Source organism: Phaseolus vulgaris, chromosome 8 (assembly GCF_051622355.1).
Source record: "Phaseolus vulgaris cultivar YP4 chromosome 8, ASM5162235v1, whole genome shotgun sequence".
NCBI classification, from domain to species: domain Eukaryota; kingdom Viridiplantae; phylum Streptophyta; class Magnoliopsida; order Fabales; family Fabaceae; genus Phaseolus; species Phaseolus vulgaris.
The window spans coordinates 11,921,397-11,936,709 of NC_143505.1; the positions used below are offsets into that span (position 1 = coordinate 11,921,397).

At 28.8% G+C, this 15,313-nt stretch overlaps 1 protein-coding gene and 1 pseudogene across 1 annotated transcript; one reads left to right on the forward strand and one right to left on the reverse strand.

Annotated features, from left to right (window-relative positions):
• Positions 1–2,956: 2,956 nt before the first annotated feature.
• LOC137824579 (uncharacterized) lies at positions 2,957–4,711 on the reverse strand. Its single transcript, XM_090294515.1, has 3 exons — positions 4,021–4,711; positions 3,231–3,928; positions 2,957–3,099 (listed from the first exon to the last, which is right to left on the reverse strand). The coding sequence occupies exons 1-3, from the start codon at positions 4,651–4,653 to the stop codon at positions 3,006–3,008; spliced, it is 1,425 nt and encodes a 474-aa protein (XP_090150641.1). The 5' UTR covers positions 4,654–4,711; the 3' UTR covers positions 2,957–3,005.
• A 7,206-nt stretch (positions 4,712–11,917) lies between these two features.
• LOC150025426 (uncharacterized) lies at positions 11,918–13,771 on the forward strand (annotated as a pseudogene).
• Positions 13,772–15,313: the final 1,542 nt, after the last annotated feature.

The window sequence follows — 15,313 nt, forward strand, 5'->3', positions numbered from 1 at the left end:
AGCATAAAAATATCTATCACAAAGTGTATTTTTCATTTGTGAACTATTTTATATATCTTTGTTTATTCTGCCTCTTTAAGATCGTACTCATGGTGACGTTTTTTCTTCATCAGGGAATATTGGGCTGCGTGGTTCCTTATATGTTGGCAATTTGTAGCTGCACCATATCAACTCCAACTCCACATTCAAAATGACAAAAATAACCTTAAATAAAAAAGGGTGTAAGTTACTTCCGAAACCTGTTATTCAGAATATTTCGGATTTAATATCCGAAACACATTTTTGAATTTTGAAAATTTTTATTTAAAATGCATTTTTAATTTTGTGTTCCAATTTCTTCGTCTGGAATGTATTTTTTTTATTATATTTTCTATTCCATATTTTTAAATCCCGAATAAGAGTAATTTTAGAAATTAAAAAATGATAGGGTGCAGATAAGAATTGAATGGTGAAGGAAGAAATTGCCTTATATGTTATGTATGTTAGGGTGCATGGTCCCTTTTCAGAACGTGCTTCTTTCCTCAATCGTGGGTTTGTACATTGTTGATAGGTGTAGACCATTCCATTTAATGCAAATAATTAGAATTTCGGAGGCTATTATTGTTAGACAACTACTATGTTTTTCGATAGTCGGAATCTGAGGCAGATTCTTTCTACAGATGATTTTGGATTGCACTCAATATACATAAAAAAAAGAGACCAAAATACCATTAATGAAATGAAAATTAAGGTTTTCTAAAATGTGCATCCAACCCACACTCAACTCAGCAGCATTGCACCCTTTTTTCTCTTTTCACTTTGTTGGATTTCAGTCTCCAGGTTCTGTTTCCACCCAGTTACTAAGGATAAGGAAATTGTGGAAAAAATATTTTCATGCATAAATCAGACATTTTGTTGTGGAATGAAGAGAATGAGTCTATCAAAGAACTCCTAGCGATTCATATCTTTTTTCACATACTACTCATGTCAAGTATCTGCACTCACTTTCTGCGATTCTACTCTTTCTCCTGTAGCTTCAATCCTTCTCCGATGGCTAAATCCTTCTCCGGCGCCTTCAATCCTTCTCCGGTGGCTTCATCTCCTTCTCTGCACCCTGCCTCCTCACACAAAAAAAAGGGTGCAATGCTACTGGGTTGGGTGTGGGTTAGGTGCACATTTTTAAAAACCCTAATTTTGATTTCATTAAGGGTATTTTGATCTTTTTCTTTATGTATATTGGGTGTAGTGCAAAATGGAGAATCTGCCAGAATCTGATGAGGCACCTTATGGGCCGCATTCGTGGGTCTTCGATCTGGCCTAGTCTGGTACACTATAAATTAAAACAATTATTACATTAATCACATTACTATTAATTTTGTTGGAGAAAATCTAACCTAAACCCTACAAATAAACATAATAGTTATAACCACTACCTTACATTAAACAAATTATTATCATATTACAATTATTATGATTATTATTATTGATAATAAAAATATTATTATTATTATTATTATTAATAATAATAATAGGATTAATAATTTGAATTTAGATTTTATAATTAAAGTTAGTTTTCAATTTTGATTTGTAAATCAATGGAGGCAAAAAAAAAACATTCTATCGTATTAGTAAACTTTAGGCAATACTTTTTTTAACTAATGTATTTATGTTTAGGTCATATCTTTAAAAGTATTGTTTTTTTTTTCATTTTTAGGTTACATTTATATATTTTTTGACAACTTTTAAGTCACCATTTTATTATTTAATCCACATATTACATTTTAAAATATTACATTTTAAAGACTATACTTAAAAAGAATATGGTATAAATAAGTAGCACGTGATCTTTAATTGTTCTTGCAATATATTTTTAAGATCGTTATTTTTTCTATGTTTAGGTGTTTAAGTAATTATTATATAAGGGTAAACTAGTTAAGTATTGTCTAATTTAAAAACTGGCATGGTATATTTTGTTCTTGTATATAGGTCCGAAATGTAACATAAAATCTACATAATTGTAGCCACTTATTTCCTTTCAATAACAATCACAGACTTTTAAACATTTGCCACTATCATTTACAAATTAAACAGCCTTTTGAAACACAGTAAAAAAGTTTCAATTTTGCAGAAAAGAATGTTGTGACGTGATTTAAATTCAACAAATTGGCATATGTAATTATCAGAAATGTTCTCTTTTGTCAAAACATTTAATTAAACTATGTTTATAATTAACTAAAGAAAGTACGAAACTCCATGTTTGCTGAATAGTTATACAGAGAATTGATAATTTGACATGATACATATATAGTAAACACTCATTTAATAACTTAACTAATTAACATTTTGATTATATTTATTTTATTTTTTAATTAAAAATATTGATATAATATTATAAAGAGTTGTCAAATGACAGTACTTATTATTTTAAAAAATATATAAACTTTTTTCACGATATTAAAAAACGTTTATAAAAAATAACACGGTAACTCAATTTAAACTTTTCAACAAAAATACTGCACAAATTTATAAAAAAAAGGTTTTAAAAATGATCTTAGAACAACCCAGATTCGATTTAAAATTACTCAATCAACACAATGGAGTAAAAAAACGAAATTTGATTTTGATATCCCCAATTAATTTCTAAATATTCACCAAACATTAAAAAAAATAAAAAGTTAACATTTCGAAATAATAAATATATATAACAAGAATCTCCACAACATTCGATCTAAATCAATTAGCTCTTCACGGTTCAAGCAAAAGTAACCCATATATGTAAAGAAGACATTCTCTCCTGCATAAAATCAGGAACATCATACCAAAACAAAAAGATAAAATATAATCAAGCTTGCAATACTGCAAAATCATTATACACAAAAGAACATTTCTAAATATGGAAATAGAATTCCGGGAAATGAACAAAAAACAAGAAAAAAAGGATTGCTAGTAAATATAGCTCATTCAAATCAAGATAAAGCTTTTGCTCCCAAAATGAATCGTGAGCTGTGGAGAAGGCTATTGATAACTCAGTTCTCCTCCTTCACTTTAGTTAGTAAGTGGCTCAGACCTAATGTAAATGCTGATTTAGAGGTCAAAGACGCTGGTAGTATGCGCACACCCAGCAACATAAAAAATATATTATATGTAAAGAAGAAAACTAAAAAGTAGATTCACAGAAATCATATGAACTAAGAATTGGTAAGGACTAGATTACATAGAAAGCATAATCTTTTTATTTTACTGCTCTTACCTCCTCCGTCCCAATGCTAACCACTTTCTCCTCTAAATCATCAACGGGAATGCTCATACTGCTCAACAAAGACATTAGGCAAATGGAGGACGACGGGGTCACAACCAAATCATCAGTTGCTATATATGCTGTCGGTCCTTTAATATAACCTTTACCCTTGTTTATTGGATCAGAAAGAGGATCCACAAATAAAAAATCCTCATTTATAGAAGTTAAACTGCAAGTTCTCGTGTTATGCTTGTTACGCCTATCGAGAAAAAAATCATCGGGGAAATTGTTGCAACTTAAAGGTAGCAAATTACAGGATTTGAACTGTGGGGCAAGTAGAGGATTAACAAACTTGTTCTTTACTTCCTTTGTGGTAAAATAATGTTCATCTAGATCAACAACACTCTTGTACAATCCATCCACACTTCCAACATACGAACAGCCTTCCATCAAACGTAATGCTCCTCCTAAAGGAATAGTCAGCAAACTAAAAAGAAAGTCTGCAAAATCTGCTTTTCCTTCCGCTAACAGTATCTTCCTATTAGATTTTCTCAACATTATTTTCACTACGATTTTATCACAATTATTTGCTTTAAGATTCCAGGGAGTTATTCTTCCACTTTCCTGTGATATGTGACGAGGAAGTTTTTCTAAGAACAAATCGGTCAAAACTGTCCTTGAGCAGAAACAACATTTCAACAGGTCCACAACCTAAAAAAAGCAAAACTCGATGCATAATCATCACAGTGTTAAGTCAAACATTTAATGAACTGTATCTTAAGAAGCAAACAGGAAATGCAAACCTGATTCTTTGTTATATTCACCGTCATTTCGCTTACTGAAGACATGTCTTTAATTCCACTATCCTTCAGCACATTAACACATGTAGCCAATAAGTTTGGGAAAACTTTCAGATCATCCGTGATCAAGAAACTGGCATTACTATTAACAAAACCATCAAAGTCACAAGAGGTATCAGAAGAAATTGGTTTTTGTAGCATAACCCCACATCTGCAACTTTTATTTTTGAAGGTGCTTATCAAGACTGGGTCTTCCTTGTGTCCACATTGAACCCAGTTGTTACATACAAAATACTGTGTGGGTTTTGTGTCGTCAATGTTTATCTTCAAACTCCTACAATGATCTTCCATTGAGTTTCTCGGACGCAGTAGCATTTCTTCACACGTATCTGTGCGAAGACACTCTATGGGAAGATTCTCAGCACTTTGATAGATCAAGCTCAGTGATGAAAGTTCAAGTGGCTGCAACTTTGACTCCTTGCGAACAAGTCTTAATATGGTTCCTAATGGCAATGTTAAGAAGCTAAACAGAACATCCACAAAGTCCTTCCCTGCTTCGGCAAAGATAACTTTGCTTTGTTCTTTGAGTACCATAAGCTTCAAGGTAATACATTTCTCTGTTCCCAAAGAAGCCATTGTAGCGGAAAAAAACAAGTATCGAGTATCTAAGAATACAACCCTTTGTTGTAGAATGCTTCAAAGGATCTCCTCTTTTGATTTCACATGATAAAATTAGAAAGCATTTGAAGTATTTATATTGAAAACGTAAAGACACTTCTACTCTAAGGCCTTGTTTGTTTCTATGCAAAGAAAAGCAAAGTTTCAGTGTGCCAATGGAAAGCTCAAAAACCAATGTAAAATGGCACGGAATTCAAAAAAAATTCACGCTCTAATACTTTGTTTGGATTAGGGAGTGGAAAAGAGAGACTGGATTTGAAATGATTTGAAGGGAAAGTGTAAAGAAAGTTAGGGTGTTTGGATTAAGGTAAATAGAGTGGAAAGTGCGGGGAAAGTTTATAAAAGTTTGTGAATGATGTGATAGATGTGACTGAAATTATATATTTTTTAATTGGTAAAAATGTAAGTTTGCATATTTATCCTTATATTTAAAAATTGTTAAAAATTAATTTGATATATTTATTTATAAATTATAATTATTTTTAATTAAAATATTATTTAAATATTTATAATTATAAATATTTGATAAAAATTTATTTTTCATTATTTTTATCTTTCCTTTTTTTAATTAATATAATTATTATATAAATTTATTTTTTAATTATTAAAAAATATATTTATTTTTATTATTATTATTTATATTTATAATTAATTATATATAATATGATTAATTACGTTTTTATAATAATTTTTTTTAATTTTAATTATATTTTAAATAAAAATAAAAATAATTTAAGTTTAAAATAAAAGAGTAAATTAAAGTTAAATATACAACTTTCTTCGCAAATATGCGAAGAAAGTTTTGCAAGCAAATTTTTTTTCGATTCGCGTGCTTTTTTTTGTCTTTATTACGTGGATTCATCTTCATTTCACTGTAAACAGTATTTATTTGTCTTTCCACGCACCGAAACAAACACAGCCTAAACTTTCTTCGCTGAGTTGCGAAGAAAGTTGAATATACATATATATTTTTAATTAATTAATTGTAATTTACTATTTTATCCTTTTTATTTTAAATAAAATATTATTATTTTATTTAAAATAGAATTATAATTTAAATATAAAAAATATAATTAGGATTATAAAAAAATAATTATTCTAAAATAACATAATTAATACTTTTTAATAATAAAAAAATAAATTTATATAATAATTATATTAATTAAAAAAATTAAAAATAAAAATAATAATAATAATGTTATTTAATATAAAAATATTTTTTATCAAATATTTATAATTATAAATATTTAAATAATATTATAAATAAAATTAATTTTTTAACAATTTTTAAATGTAAGGACAAATATGTAAAGTTACAATTTTATCAATTAAAAAAAATACAATTTCAATCACACCCATCATATCACTTACAAACTTTCATAAACTTTCCTCACACTTTCCACTCTATTTATCTTAATCCAAACACCCTAACTTTCTTTACACTTTCCCTTCAAATCATCACAAATCCGTCATTTCCACTCCCTAATCCAAACAAAGCCTAAGGGTGTGTTTGGATTGGGGAGGGGATTTGAGGGAGTGGATTTGAAGTGATTTAAGAGGAAAGTGAGGTTGTTTGGATTGAGATATGTTATAGTAGATTTGTGATGAAAGTTTTTGAATTTTGTGAATGATGTGATAGTTGTGTGTAAATTTTTAATTATTTTAAAAGGTGTAAAATGTAAATTTATAAATTTACCTTTATCTTAAAAATATATAAATAATAAATAATTAATTTATATATTTATTTTTATAATTAATAATAATATTATTATATAAATAACTATATTTATATTTATTATTATTATTATTAAATATTTTTTTTATTAATAATATTATTAAATATTTGATAAAAATAAAATTAAGGAAAATTTTAAATTTTTAATGATATTATGTAAATTTTTAATAATTACAAAATATATATTATAAATTAATTTTAATTTTACTTTTATTTATTTTTATCATTATTAATTATTATTTATAATTTTTTAATTATTTTTATTATTTCATAAATTTTTTATTTTTTTTATTATATATCATTTTATATATTTATTAATATTTTAATAATAATTATTATTATTTATCTTATTTTATATAATTAATTATACTTATTTTATTATAATATAAATAGATTAATAATATAAAAAATATAATATATATTTATTATAATATATATATTTTATAACAATCTTCGCAAAACTGCGAAGAAAGAATGTTAAGACAATTTTGTCTCGATTTTTGTATTTTATTATTTTTTATTTATTGATTTGTGTGTTTTATTCGCCTTTCTTCGTTCTATTAAAATCCATCGTTGGATACAAACACAACATAAGGGTGTGTTTGGATTAGAAGGTGTGGGGGAGTGGAAAGTTGAGGGTAAGTGGGAGTGGAAGTGTGAAGAAAGTTGAGGTTGTTTGGATTGGAGTATGTTAGAGTGGATGTTTGAGAAAAGTTTATTGAAATTTGTGAGTGATGTGATAGTTGTAAGAATATTATAAATTATTTTAAATAGTAAAGTTCGTAAGATTACAATTTTACCATTGTATATAAAAAAAGAATAAATAATGATTAATCTTATTTCACATTTTAGTTAATTATAATTTAAAATTAAAGTATAATTTTATTATTTAACATTTTATTAATTAAAAATTATTTTTTATTTAAGTTAATTTATTTACATAATTTTAATATTATAAATGATTTTTTAAATTATGTCATGTTATATATATACAAATATATAAAATTAATTTTAATAATAATTTTCATTATTATGAATAGCAAAATGAATATATTTTAAAAAGAAAATAAAAATTTAGAATATAACATGAATATTAAGTAGGTGTCAAAATATATAATATAAAGTCATTACATGAAGAACATAATAATGTTAATTAGAAAAAGAAAAAACATTCCCAGTAATAACATTTGAATCCTTCTTCTGAAGACCTTCAAACGGTTTTCTAGAAGACATATCTTATTCCGTTGTATGATAATAATTTCATCTTTTTCATCGACAACGTTTTCAATGCAGCATTTGAAAAAATTACAGCCTAAAACCATGTCACTTCTAATTTGTTTTGAAGAAAACAATAAAATTGAACAATGAATAAGTTTAAAATAACATTCTTAAGTTTGTTTCAAATCTAATTGAATAAATCTTACCTTGTAGTTGGGACAACCCCAAAAAAATTTTCCAGCATTTTTTTGTGTTGTCGCTATTCTCAAAACAGTAAATTGTCCACATTCACAAATAGGAGCAACGAAGGCACTTGTGCTCCCAGTAGCATGGGTAAAATTTCCACGTTTTTGCACACTACAACCAGTACAACTAGATGACGACGTGTTGTGATACGCAGACATTGAATGACACTTAACCAATGTTGTCGAAGTAATAAGATGGTAAAAAAGTTGCATTAAAAACAATATGATTATGTAAATAAGTAGCATGAAAAGTAACATAAAACCTTAACAATAACAATAACAATGTCAATGTCAAAAATAAAAATAACAATAACATAATGATAACACACTCAATGATCTTGATGACGTCGAATGTCACTCAGAGTATTATCTTATAAACAATATTTATCTAAACTTTTTCAGTTTTCTGTAATCACCACAACATTTTTTTATTTGATTTAATTATAACATTAATAATTTATGTTTACTATAATAAAAAACCTAAACTTTACAAATTTTTTTTCCATTTTGTAAAACATTCATTTCATACAAATAAATATTTTTCTTAAATCTTATAAAAATTATAACTATCTACAAAAATTAAAACAATAAATCAAATAAAGGAATTAATTTACTAACTCCTTAACATAATTAACTAAACTAAAGTCTAAACAAATTATATTACAACCAACATTAATTTACTAACTCTTTAACATAATTAACTAAAATAAATTCTAAACAAATTATATTACAAAACCATAATCATCAAAACAGAAATATAAAACAGAAATAAATAAAAAAATAACTTTACATAAAAAATTTAAAAACCTGAAGATAAGCAAAAACAGCACAATAGGATGAAGAACACACCACCACGAGTGCCTGAAAATCACATAAAACAAATTAAGAAACAAATTTCACAAAATTTAGAACATAATCGATTATCCCTTCAGTTATATACATAGGATAATCGATTATCCATGGATAATCGATTATGTTAGCAGGCAAAAAACAAGCATAATCGATTATGACAATGCATAATCGATTATCACCCTTTTTTCACACTTCACATAATCGATTATGGGTTGAAATTTTTACAAATAATCGATTACTAGCTTTACTTAATCGATTATCTTCACCATAATCGATTATGTTACCAGTTCTAATTCAATCATAATCGATTATGTTACCAGTTCTAATTCAACCATAATCGATTATGCACCATTCACAGACATGGTCTCACCTCAGAGGAACCCACAGATGAACCACAGAGATGAACCCAGGACGTGAGATGAATAAGCTATACGTAACTCAAGCACCTACCACAAACTATGATGGCTTACGAATCTCTCCAACCACACTACACTACACACGCTTCACTTTCTTTGATTTTGTGAATGGAGGAAGCACCTCCATGCTTCGTTTTATATAGCCAGCTTCATTCCGCACCCACCTACCTCACCTACTACATTCACTCACCTTTCACACTCTTTCACACGGTCAAACGATTCCTGAGCCAAGTCAGGAATCTCATGCTTTCATGTGGCATGCATGCAAGGGCACTGTTCAACACAAAAGCAAGGACACCTAAGTAACTTACTATGAATGACGTGACACTCACTTTCCTCAGCTCAACTTTCTCTTCATCTTTTGGGAGAACCGAAATTCACTTCCCTTTCTCTTTCCTTCCACCCTCACCTGCAACAATACATGAATCCAAATGGGGTAATGTTGTGACTTCCGTCATCGACAAGAATAACACCCCTTGAAGCAAACAAATAGTATTTTGGGTGGAATTGTTCATTAATTATAAGGAGATTAAAAGAATAGAAGGGAAACCAATATAATTAGTACTGCTTCCAAGATTGGTGAAATAAGACGGTCACTTTATTGAGAACTGTGATCATCGTCTTTTCGCGTCCTAATATTGAAAATATGTCAATATGTCAGCATTTATGAAGTGTCAGTGTACATTGAGAGTGGTAGAATATGCAGAGTCCAGAAGAAACGTAAAGAATCTCTTTAATAATCTCTTGGGGTTTGAATGTGATGATGTCTGAATGAGATAATCCCCTCTCACTTCAAAACTCATCATCGTTTCTCATGATCATACTTTCCCTTCACACGCATATTTTTTGTCTGTATTCTTTTTCAATAACCGTGACAATTAATTTTTTTCTAATAATTGAATCATAGCTCTCATAAATAATATGGTTTCATTTTTTTATACACAAATATACTGATGAGATGGAGTACAATGGATATCCTGTATAATTAAAATTGATAAATGCAATCAATAGCTACAGCTTTCACGATAACTAGTGCATTTCTGCTTGTATTTCCATAATTTATTGATACAGTTATTCATAAAAATTAAAAATTAAAAATTATTAGTCTAAACAAAAGAATTCGCAATTGATATTTTTTTAAACAAGATAAATTTAGAAAGTTATCTTAACTAGCCTTTTTTTTTCATAATTTCATTTACTCCTAACACACTCAATTAAATTTAAGAAGCAGTGCAACGGTAATAGCAGTGCAATAGTTTGAGGAGAAATTTATTGGGAATTAACCACACATTTTAGTTTCGGTTTTAAATTTAAATTTAAATCAAAAACATGTTTTAGTAGGCAAAATAGAAAAAAATTACTACTTTTGGAATAGATGTAAATTTTAAATAAAAACTATTTTTATTATAAAAAGTAATACTTATAATGGAGTTGAATTGTGCATTTTAATCATCAGTTTTAAAATATTTTAACTTATATTTGTTAAAAAAAGTATAGTTCTATTTATTTTTTTAGATTAAAATGTGAACTTATTAGTATCAATATCACCTGCACGATAGTTATCTTCATTTGAAACAAAATTTCAAGCATTATAGTTTTCGTCAAAACTGCTTTTATTTGTCTAACTAAGTACCATTGGTGTGAATATTCTCAATAGCATATAGTTGCGTCGCATATAAAGATAATTAGCATTGTAATTTCAGAAAAGAATGTAAAGAGTAATAATACTTTTTTTTATGAAATTATTTCTATGAGAGACTTCAGCTTCCCGGTTGAAAATGAATTTTGAAATATTCATAAAAGTAAGATTGGAGGACTAGGCATATTGGACGCCCAACTGAGAAGGTTTTCGAGCACTCTAAATTCTGGTCTTATCACTATTCCATTCATATTTTACGAATGAAGGTAGGAGGAAATCCAATAAAACAAATGGCAACTAGTGCTAAATAAAATTAAAATCATATTAACAAAATCGAATGATAGGTTCTTTGTCCAGAGAGAGTTTGTCTAGTTAAATTTTTCATCACACTTTACCATTGTATTATGTATCTTTTTTAAGATTTAGGGTGTGTAATATACACCATAATCAAGCTAAACCATTTCAACAATTTAATCTAAAGGAACTAATTAGAAAAGGAATGTGTTTTGAGGGGTGTGTGGGATAGCTATTATGAGTACGTGGAATCATAGAAATAGTAGTGTGTTTAGGATAGCAAAGGTTGATGTGGAGGAAGTCTTATATGTGACCCAAATGAGAAAATGGGTGGATGATGTATAAAACTCCAAAAGTTAAATTCTAATATTTTGATTAGTATTTATATATCGTACAATGCACCAAATCAATGCAGTCATAATCTATCAGGAAATGAACATTGAAAGAATAAAGAAGTTTTAACCATTCAGACGTTGTAGGCATATCTTCTATTAACTTTAAACTCAAAGTCGTCAGCCGTCATCAGTTTTATTTTAACATTTGAATAGCCAATAGTTATTATCTTTAATTCTAATTTTGAATGTCATTTATACTATGATTTAAATGTAAATTATAGTATAGGTTTTATGATAGAGAAGGTAGAATTTGAGAAGTCTATTGTAAGACTATTTAGAGAGATTGTATTTTTATTTGAAAAGTAGCATTGAAATAAAATATATATTTTTTGTTCACAAATATCTTGCTCTGTTTTATTCCTTCAACACCAACAATTGGTATCAGAGCTATTTTCTTGAGGGATCTGTGAGGTTAGTAGAGTGCACCAATGGAAGGAGGATCAAATTTTTCAGCAATGACACCACCTGTCTTTGATGGAGACAATTATCAAATGTGGGTTGTTCGTATGGAGACCTACCTAGAAGCATTGGATTTATGGGAATCTGTAGAAGAGGACTATGAAATTTAGTCCCTTCCAGAAAACCCTACGGTGGCACAAATAAAATCACAGAAGGAAAAAAAGATAAAGAAATCAAAGGAAAAAGCATGTTTATTTGCAGCTGTATCTCCTATGGTATTCACAAGGATAATGTCCTTGAAGTCAGCAAAAGAAATCTGGGATTACCTTAAGGCAGAATATGAAGGTGATGAGAGGATTCGTGGAATGCAAACTCTGAATCTAATCAGAGAGTTTGAATTGCAGAGAATGAAGGAGTCGGAATCCGTAAAAGAGTACTCGGACAGACTTCTAAGCATTGCCAACAAAGTGAAGTTGCTTGGATCTGTGTTAAAAGATTCAAGAATTGTGGAAAAACTGCTTGTAACAGTTCCAGAGAGGTTTGAAGCCACCATAACAACCCTGGAGAACACAAAGGACCTATCAAAGATTTCTCTTGCAGAGCTCGTAAATGCTTTACAAGCACAAGAACAAAGGAGAGCCATGAGACAAGATGGAGCAATAGAAGGAGCCTTACTAGTCAAACATGAAGGTGGCTGGAGAAACAAAGGTAGAAATTATCCTGCTTGTAAGCATTGCAACAAGTTAGGTCATCCACCATTTAAGTGTTGGAGAAGACCTGATGCTAAGTGCAACAAGTGCAATCAACTTGGGCATGAAGCAATCATTTGTAGAAACCAAAGTGAGCAACAAGATGTAGATGCTCAAATTGCAAATGAGGAGGAGGATGTACTTTTCGTTGCAACTGGTTTTTGTAGCAATATTTCAAGTGCATCTTGGTTAATTGACAGTGGCTGCACCAACCACATGACACATGATAAGGAACTCTTCAAGGAATTGAGAACTACTGATATTAAAAGGGTGAGGATTGGAAATGGTGAACACCTTGTAGTAAAAGGAAAAGGCACAATAGCTATCACAAGCTATAAAGGTACAAAAATCATTACAGATGTTCTTTTTGTGCCAGAGATTGATCAGAATCTTTTGAGTGTTGGTCAATTGTTGGAAAAAGGCTATAAAGTGATGTTTGAAAATAAACATTGCTTAATCAAAGATGTTGATGGCAGAGATTTGTTTAAAATTGAAATGAAGGGAAAAAGTTTTGCTCTCAATCCAATGGAGGAGGAGCACATTGCCTTTAAATCCAAAGAAAATGTCACAGAAATTTATGTACCTGACTTGAAGAATAATATTCTCAGTATGGGAAAATTATTGGAGAGTGTTGAAGCAAAATTTGATAACCTGGAAAAAAGGTTTACAAAATTGGAAGAAAAATATGTTGATATGGAGAAAGACAAGGAAAGTAGAGTCAATCAAGTTGAAGAACTCCATTTGTTGCTTTTGGCACAAAAAGAAAAGGTGAATGAATTACAATTCAAATTAAAAGCCCCTTTTGGTTCATGTTTTTTACTTGGAAATAATGGTTTTGATTTAGGAGAAGACCATAAATGGAATGGTGTTGAGACATCATCAGAAAGGGAAATATGGTATAATCATTATCTTCGAAGCTCATTGAAGTCAAAGTCTTTCTTAAATCCTTTTAATTCAAAGGGTGAAAGTGGAGAAGATTTTGTTTGGAAAATTAAAAGTAATTCAATTCAAAATTCTGCACGGATTGGTGCAATAAAGAAAATTGAAGTTGCTTCTAATCAAGGACAGTATGGTGGCTTCTCGAAAAATATAATATTGGAGGCAGTTGGGGTAAGGAAAAAATATAAAGTGTGAGCGATAACAATCTGAATGAAAAATATGAAAGGTTTGAGTTTAGGGAGGAATTTGTTAGCATTAAACTTAAAGCCGTCAACCGTCATCAGTTTTATTTTAGCATTTGAATAGCCAATAATTATTATCTTTAATTCTAGTTTTGAATGTCATTTATACTATGATTTAAATGTAAATTATAGTATAGGTTTTACGATAGCGAAAGTAGAATTTGAGAAGTCTATTGTAAGACTATTTAGAGATATTGTATTTTTATTTGAAAAGTAACAGTGAAATAAAATATATATTTTCTGTTCACAAATATCTTGTTCTGTTTTATTCCCTCAACACCAACATCTTGCTACAAATATATGTACAACTGATAATAATATCAGGAAAGAAGGGGAGAATAAGACATTCATTACATCGTAGGAAACATCATAAGAAGATATATAATGTAGCAATTCAAAAACAATAATATATGTTATACAAAATGTAGTATAACCTTTCTTTTGGCTTGTTGAATTGGTTGTTGAGGCGCAACCTGATAACACATAAAAGAGGAAGAGTTCATGGAAAGAAAAAAAACGACAGAATTGGATCCATAAATTGCAGGGCAATGCAATAGTAGAAACTGTTAGAAGAATGATGCAGCTAGAAATTTCCAAATGATTAAATATTACAATGGAATAGTAACAAAGGAGAAGTAATTGGGTAATTGAACTCCAACTGATTACAACTACCTCTTACAAATGGTAAACAATTTTTGTATAACATGTTTATCGGCATACATAGTAAAAGGTGTGCTGATAAAAAAAATAAAAAAATAGTAATTGTTGTCATAAATTCTGATCAATGTAACTCCGTGAGGCACTCTATGTGTTGGTCGCTATTTATATTTTATAATTTACTTTTTGTCGATACAATTTTTTTTTATATAGAGTTTAAAAAAAAATATAAAATGCAAATTCGTGTATAAAATTTATTAAAATAATTATTTTTTAATTTTACCTTTACTCCATCTCACATTTTTGTGTTATAGAGGGTCTTGTTTATTTATACTAAAAAAAGTAATTAATTTTTTCATATGAACACAATTGACGTACTTATTTAAGTTAAAATGTATTTTTTTAATTGGTGTGTTTTTTATCTTCTTGTACATTTTTTTATTAATAAAAAATAAAAAAAAATTAAAAGAGAGACACTTAATATATTCCAATCCTTATACAAATGTTACTCTGTAACTAACCAAAGCACAGACAATAACAATACCCAAACCAGAAAAATAAAAGACAATACTTCCTGCATAGACACCTAACTACTCTAGCAGCCCAAAGAAGTGAGATATGTCTATTATAACAAAGCATAGATCAAATTTGGATCCTAACCTCCCTTCCAGAGCATGACTATGTGAATTAAATTCTTAACCCCATAGAACCTTGCTTCGACACCAATTTCTTGCAAGCAAGCCTTGATTTTGGTACTCGTATGTGCCACCTGAAAAGACCAAATGTAGCACCTTAATCAACTGCAAAACCGTGTTTGGCTCTTGCACTGCTCAAATAG

What these genes read in the sequence shown, in the direction of transcription:
- LOC137824579 (XM_090294515.1), bottom strand. Translation starts at nt 4,653, where the DNA reads ATGGCTTCTTTGGGAACAGAGAAATGTATTACCTTGAAGCTTATGGTA. An exon ending in TGAATATAACAAAGAATCAG is followed by an intron (nt 3,929 to 4,020) that starts GTTTGCATTTCC and finishes TGCTTTTTTTAG; the next exon opens with GTTGTGGACCTGTTGAAATG. An exon ending in GTTAGCATTGGGACGGAGGA is followed by an intron (nt 3,100 to 3,230) that starts GGTAAGAGCAGT and finishes TTTTATGTTGCT; the next exon opens with GGGTGTGCGCATACTACCAG.